Source organism: Nerophis ophidion, linkage group LG02 (assembly GCF_033978795.1).
Source record: "Nerophis ophidion isolate RoL-2023_Sa linkage group LG02, RoL_Noph_v1.0, whole genome shotgun sequence".
NCBI classification, from domain to species: Eukaryota; Metazoa; Chordata; class Actinopteri; order Syngnathiformes; family Syngnathidae; genus Nerophis; species Nerophis ophidion.
Window position 1 is genome coordinate 65250056 of NC_084612.1, and position 6888 is coordinate 65256943.

At 43.0% G+C, this 6888-nt stretch overlaps 1 protein-coding gene across 1 annotated transcript in view; it reads left to right on the top strand.

Annotated features, from left to right (window-relative positions):
- The window catches only part of fam83e (family with sequence similarity 83 member E), a 9146-nt gene continuing 2258 nt past the window's right edge, over positions 1-6888 (top strand). Inside the window, exons 1-5 of the mRNA XM_061888705.1 lie at positions 1-1405; positions 1495-1641; positions 4136-4260; positions 4335-4766; positions 6778-6834. Of these exons, the coding sequence (XP_061744689.1) occupies positions 950-1405; positions 1495-1641; positions 4136-4260; positions 4335-4766; positions 6778-6834 (1217 nt within the window). The 5' untranslated portion in view covers positions 1-949. The remainder of the gene's footprint in view (positions 1406-1494; positions 1642-4135; positions 4261-4334; positions 4767-6777; positions 6835-6888) is intronic.

Below are 6888 nucleotides of genomic sequence, written 5' to 3' on the forward strand. Positions count from 1 at the left end.
AAAATCTTTGTATTTTGTTTTTAATTACTATTTACACAACGTGCCAGCTTTACTGGTTTTGGGTTTTGTAGATACAATGGCTGGGTATTGATGGATACATTGACCTGTATTGCAACCGTTTTTCCATTCACACGTTATAAACATCTGTCATTTTGCCAAATATTTTGTCATCATCTGCGTTTAAGTATTAGCGGTATTGTTTGATTCATGATAGTTGTTACTGCCAGATGGGTGTGTCACCGTTTTGCCGGTTCAACTTAGTTTGTTTTCCTTCAGGATCACTGCAAGATTTGTAAAGAATTGGACGGGTTGTGGCACAGTCTGTCAATGAAGGGCCCTTTGAGAGAATTATAGGGGATATTAAAGCTTAAACGGTTGTGCTTTCTTTGCAAATTAACCTACCAGTCAGGCTGTACTGGTCTGGGTGTACCAGCCCAAAAAAGACACGTGTGTTAAGAGGATGCCTCTTTCAAAGATAATATTTGGTCATGTTTCTTTCGAAGTTGCACACGGACACACACAAAGATATTTTAAAATTGTGTGCTTTAAAAGTGAAGTGATGGTGTGAGCAAGTGCAATGTGAGCAAGGCAATCTGTCAGCAGCACAGAATTTGTGGAATCCAATAACAATGTGGCCCACAAGGAGTGGAAGGCTGACTGAGATGACAAGCTGGGGTGGGAACGAGTCGAGCCAGAGCTGCAGAGTCAAAGTCGAGCCAGAGAAATGTGTCGAGGTAAACAGGAGGAGAGTTTGGCCGTGTATCGTGGCCGTCTTTTTGGATTTCCTTTGAAGGTCAACACGAGCTATGGAAGAACAAGTCTGATGTTTTCCCGATGGACCGTTTGCCAACATGGGAGTACTTAATGGCACTGGGCAAGACTGATGACCAGACCTTAGTCGCGGATATAACTTGTTGAGAGTTTGCTGTCAATCGCAGAGGCTGCAGCCATGCCGGGCTCCCAGGAGGCCAGCCTGGATGAGAATGTGGTCTTCCTGGCGGTTGACCCGTCCTCCCCAAAGTTTCTATACTCCGAGGTGGAGCGCCAGTCGCTGGAGAAGCTCCTTAATGAAGGTCCGAAAGCCTTCTACGGCTCCGCCGGCGCCAAGCTCTTCTGCTCCTTCCTGTCTCCCAATGAGGTCGGCGAGCTCACCGGCTGGGTTCAGGACTTTCATTTTAAACCACTCCTTAAGGAGGAGAATAGAGAGAAAATGGAAGATAACGTGGACCTCACATCTTCCTACTTCCCCTCCCACTCGGACGCACCAGCTCCGGGTTTGGACCTAGGCTGGCCCGAAGCGCCTTGGGTGCGCATGGAAAACGTTGCCGTCTACACAAATCCTCCGGAAGAGGGAGAACCTCACATTAGAGAGGTCATCAGACAACATCTGCAGAGGGCCAGCCAAGTATGCATTCTTTCACTAAATCTGACTTAATGAAAAAACAAATGAGTCCATGTCCTTGTCCATGTGAAATGTTTCACTCTACCGTACAGGTAATTGCCATCGTGACAGACAAGCTGACAGACGCTACTATAATTGGGGATTTACACAACGCAGCCTCAAGGGGTGTTCCGGTTTACATCATCCTCAACCAAAGGACGATTGAGGAAAAGTACACGCTTCACAGGCTGGGACATCCGGTGAGTTACAGTACCCCCCTTCATTCAAATCTTTCAAAAACAGCTGACACTATCCACACTTTGAGTAAACTGACCATTCGAAAGAAGACACACTGCATTGTGCGCCTGAGAGACGGCACCATGTCTCAATACATGCCTTCGTAATGACGGGAGCCCAAGCCACGCTTTGTCGTTTGACTGGTTGGACCGCATTCAAAGTACTGGTCTTTAGTAAAAATGGTCCTTCAGTGAAGACACTGCTCCGGTTATCAATTCCTGGGTTCCGTATGTCCAGGAAAACATTCCTCGCATGCTACCAGGGCTCTGATTTACTATTTTATGCTTCAAAGATTTCATTACCCTGGTATTCAATGTACCTATTTTCCAGGGTTCCTGGATCCCCAGTATCAGTCCTTGTTCCCAGGGTCTCCAATTTTCATTGGATTGTTGCTTAGGTTCAATTCTACAGAATCCTATTTTTCTATGATCAATCTTTCCCATTGATTGATTGAAACTTTTTTTTAATAGATTGCACAGTTCGTACAATTGACCACTAAATGGTAACGCCCGAATAAGTTTTTCAACTTGTTTAAGTCGGGGTCCACGTAAATCAATTCAGTGTCTAATGTTCAAAAAGTTAGATGTTACGATGGCTCAATGTCCCTTGAACCTCAAGTTTACAATTCCCCAAATTTAAAATTCTTTTTTGGGCAGCATAATGGTTTCATGTTACCAGATTTCTATTTTCCTATGGTTACATGTTACCAATGTCTCATGGAGCTTTAGTTTCCTTGGCTATTATTTCCAAGTTCCAAGTTCAAGGCTTCAAAATCCCAGAGTTCAACGTCTTGGACTCTATTTTCTTAGGGCAACATGTTCATAATGTATCATATTACAGAGTTTCCAATGTTGTCAAATTCAAAGGGTTCCAATGTTACTAAGGTATTTTCCAAGCCTCAAATTCCAAAGCTTCTATGTGTATTTCTTTGGATCCCATGTTCTTAATTTCTCCAATTCAAAGGATTTTATTTTGCTCCTGTGTTTGCAACGTTTCTTATTCCCAGGGATCAATGTGTCTCGAAGAAAGAAAGTATCGAATGTTCCTAAATTAAAAGGGTTAGGTTCACATGTTTCCTGCGTTTAGGGGTTCAAGACTCAACATTTACAGAACCTTTTTCCAAGAGTCTCACATTTCAGAAGTTCCATGTTTTTAAATTGAAAAGATTTTGTGGTGGGGGGGTTTATGGTGTTTGTTTGTTTTTTGTCCTAATGTCACATGTTCCCCCAGTCTCATATGCCAAGTGTCCCAATATCCAATGATCTATGTTCTTGATGTTTCCATGTTGGTAGTCTCTTAGAGTCCTGTGTTTATAAACTATTACAATCCCAGGGACCAATGTTCCCAATGTCTCATATTAATGAGTTCCATGTTGTTCCCAAATTTAAAGGGTTCCATGTTCCTCAACTTCTATTTTTTTTAAACAGATGCTCCCAGTGTCTTATGTTCTGATTTCAATAGGTCCTCAATTACACTGTATTTTCAGAGCGCCAGTATTGTTCCGGAAGACACTGACGTCCCTATTGTACCGTATTAAAGTGTGAAGGCCCCATGTCTACATTGGGTTATGTTTTGGGTTAAGTTCACTAGTTCTACAAAAAAAAATCTTCCTGAAGGCCCATGAGTTCTAAAAAGATCTCCGAGATGTACCAGAAAGTTGGCTGTTCATAGAATAACTGAGAAGCAAAACTTTTTATCATAGCTCATCGGGCTCATCTCAGATGGCGATGAGTCCGCCTACAGTAGAGAGGCGGACCGGCTGGCGTCCTGGTGCAGCCTCAACAACCTGGAGCTGAACCCCCCAGAAAACAGTGGAGATGATCATGGATTTCAGGAAAGTCACAGCTCCACCAACCCCCCTCACCCTGATTGACTCTCCCACCCCCGTCTCCATTGTGGACTCCTTCCGTTTCTTGGGCACCACCATCACCCAAGACCTCAAGTGGGAGCCGACCATCAAGAAGGACCAGCAGAGGATGTACTTCTTGCGGCAGCTGGGGAAACTGAAGGTGCCGACCAAGATGCTGGTGCAGTTTTATTCAGCCATCATCGAGTCCATCCTCACCTCCTCCAACACTGTGTGGTTCCCTGGCGCCACACTGCAGGATAACCATTGGCTGCAAGCTCACATCCCTCCAAGACCTGTTCTCCTCCAGGACCAGGAGGCGATCAAAGCTGATTCTTCTCACCCTGGACACAAACTATTCTCCCCTTTCCCCTCAGGCAGGAGACTACGGTCCATCCAGACCCACACCTACCGCCACCTGAACAGTTTTTTCCCCCTCGGCCATCAGACACATGAGTTATAACAAGATCTGATAGCTCAGTTACAGCTCATCTTATTACCTATTATGTCTTTTATGTTGCACGATTGCACCAAAAAAATTCCTAGTTTGTGAATCCGTTCTCAAACAATGGAAATAAAAACGATTCTGATTCTTTTACTTTATTCTGCAGAACATTCGGGTTCGTCTTCTTGGAGGTAAAAGCTTCTGTTCCAGCAAGGGAAAAATGGTGGTGGGGGAGTTAAAAGACAAGTTTCTTCTGGTGGACTTGGTCACGGTTCTTCATGGTAGCTGCAGGTAAAAGGTGACCCCAGGAAGATACTTGTTAGAATGGTTGATACTGACACGTTGGTTGTTCTTGTGTTCCCCAGCCTCACGTGGACTGATGCTCATTTACACCGACAGCTCATCACCGTGGTCTGCGGATCCGCCGTCGACGCTTTTGACAGAGAGTTCAGGACTCTATTTGCTGCCTCCGTCTCTGTCGCTAACCCTTGGGAGTTTGCTGTTCCTAGCTTGGAAGGGCCTCAGCAACGAGTGGACTTCTCGGACCCAAGTCCCCCGAGACACTTCCAGTTCAAACACGAGATCCTCAACCCTCCTTCGCCGCCAATGGACAGCCCCCTGGACTGGGAAGCCATGGGCTTCTTCCCCAGAGAAAGCTTGCCGGACAGCCCCCTTCAGACGGAAGAGGGACTTGTGGCAAAGGAAGCAGCCTTGAAGACGGACCTGCAGTTGGACAAAAATATACCTGTTGCGGACACTTTTATTCACAATGGATATCGGCCAATGACGGAAAAAAGGTATGCAACAACTAAAGTGATTTCCGACATCATACTGTGTAAGAGTGTTTGAGCTTCTTTTGGCGCAATGCTTAAAACATACTTTTTAATGTGCTGTGACTGCAATTTTTTAATTGTGTAACAGTAATAGTAAGATCAAATAGGGCAAAAGAATACAAAAACTATTCCCAGAAAAATCAAAACAGAATGGTGCTGTATAGGAAGTACGTATGATTGCACATTATTTTCACTATTTGAGTCATTATGTTCTTCCTCTTTTACTACTTTTTCACAATAGGAGTCTACTTACAGCCGATCGCGTGTTTATATTTTGCTTTGTTTGCAACTTCCTCTCATTCATAACACTAATGTCCGATCTAATCAAGAAAGCTCCATTTCCATAAGAATCAAAATAATAATAATAATTGTTATAATTCTATTACTAGTATAAATATTTTTTATTTCATAATATATTATTACATTATCGTTTTTATTATACATTGTATTTTGTTGAAATTATACAATATGTATACGAATAGTCTGATTATATAATAATAATAATAATAATATGGTAATATTAACTAAGGTACATATACATTATTTTAAAGCTGTGTTTGTGTATGTGTGTGTGTACAGTCGAGGTTATTGTGGTTTATCCGTCATACAGTGCTTAATACCGGGGTAGAGCGGCATGTACGTTAGGTCAGGAAATCACACAGAGGCTATTTTGTCCCTACAAGCCTGTTTTCGCAGGTTTCCCTGCTCTTCAGGGGATTTTATTGGGATTGTTTTTATTACAATCCCCTGAAGAGCAGGGAAACCTGCAAAACAGGCTTGTAGGGATGAAATAAGTCAGGAAAAAACGCAGAGGCCAACGTGTGTGTGTGTGTGTGTGTACAGTCGAGGTTACTTTGGTTTATCCGTTATACAGTACTCAATACCGGGGTAGAGCGGCATGAAATGTTAGGTCAGGAAAAAACACAGAGGCTATTTCATCCCTTCAAGCTTATTTTTGCAGGTTTCCCTGCTCTTCAGGGGATTTTATTGGGATTTTTGTTTGCTACAATCCCCTGAAGAGCAGGGAAACCTTCAGGAAAAAACGCAGGGGCTGACGTGTGTGTGTGTGTGTGTGTGTGTGTGTGTGTGTGTGTGTGTGTGTGTGTGTGTGTGTGTGTGTGCAGTCGAGGTTACTGTGGTTTATCCGTTATACAGTGCTCAATACTGGGGTAGAGCGGCATGTACGTTAGGTCAGGCCAAAACACAGAGGCTATTTCATCCCTACAAGCCTGTTTTCGCAGGTTTCCCGGCTCTTCAGGGGATTTTATTGGGATTGTTTTTATTAGACGAAGTGGCTGGGGGGAGGGAAGTCTGGGCTTCCCTGCTTAGGCTGCTGCCCCCGCGACCTGACCTCGGATAAGCGGAAGAAGATGGATGAATGGATGTTTTTATTACAATCCCCTGAAGAGCAGAGAAACCTGCACAACAGGCTTGTAGGGATGAGATAGGTCAGGAAAAAACACACAGGTGTGTGTGTGTGTGTGCGCAGTCGAGGTTACTGTGGTTTTATCCGTTGTTCAGTGCTCAATACCGGGTTAGAGCAGCATGAAACGTTAGGTCAGGAAAAAACTCAGGGGTTATTTCATACCTACAAGCCAATTTTCGCAGGTTTCCCTGCTCTTCAGGGGTTTTTAATGGGATTGTTTTTATTACAATACCATGAAGAGCAGGGAAACCTGCAAAACAGGCTTGTGGGGATGAAATAGCCTCTGCGTTTTTTCCTGACCAACGTGTGTGTGTGTATATATGTATGTGTACACTGTGTGTGTGTATAACGTGTATATAAATGTTTACGTATAGCTATATTATTTCTTCGCAATTGTATTTATAAATCATTTAATTTGATTGTGTATAATTTTGTTTTTATGTTTTATTTTATATTACTGCATGTCACAATATGTGTGTTATTTTAGTTTTATTGAATTTTAGAAACAATGTTACTAATTCTTAATTATTTTTTTTTTGTACCTGACAGGATGCATGAAAGCGCTCCAGTGACAAACCATATGGCCAACAACACAAAAGCTGTCAAGTGAGTTTTTTTTCCACGACCATGAATATATACTGTACAGTGGAATCATGCATA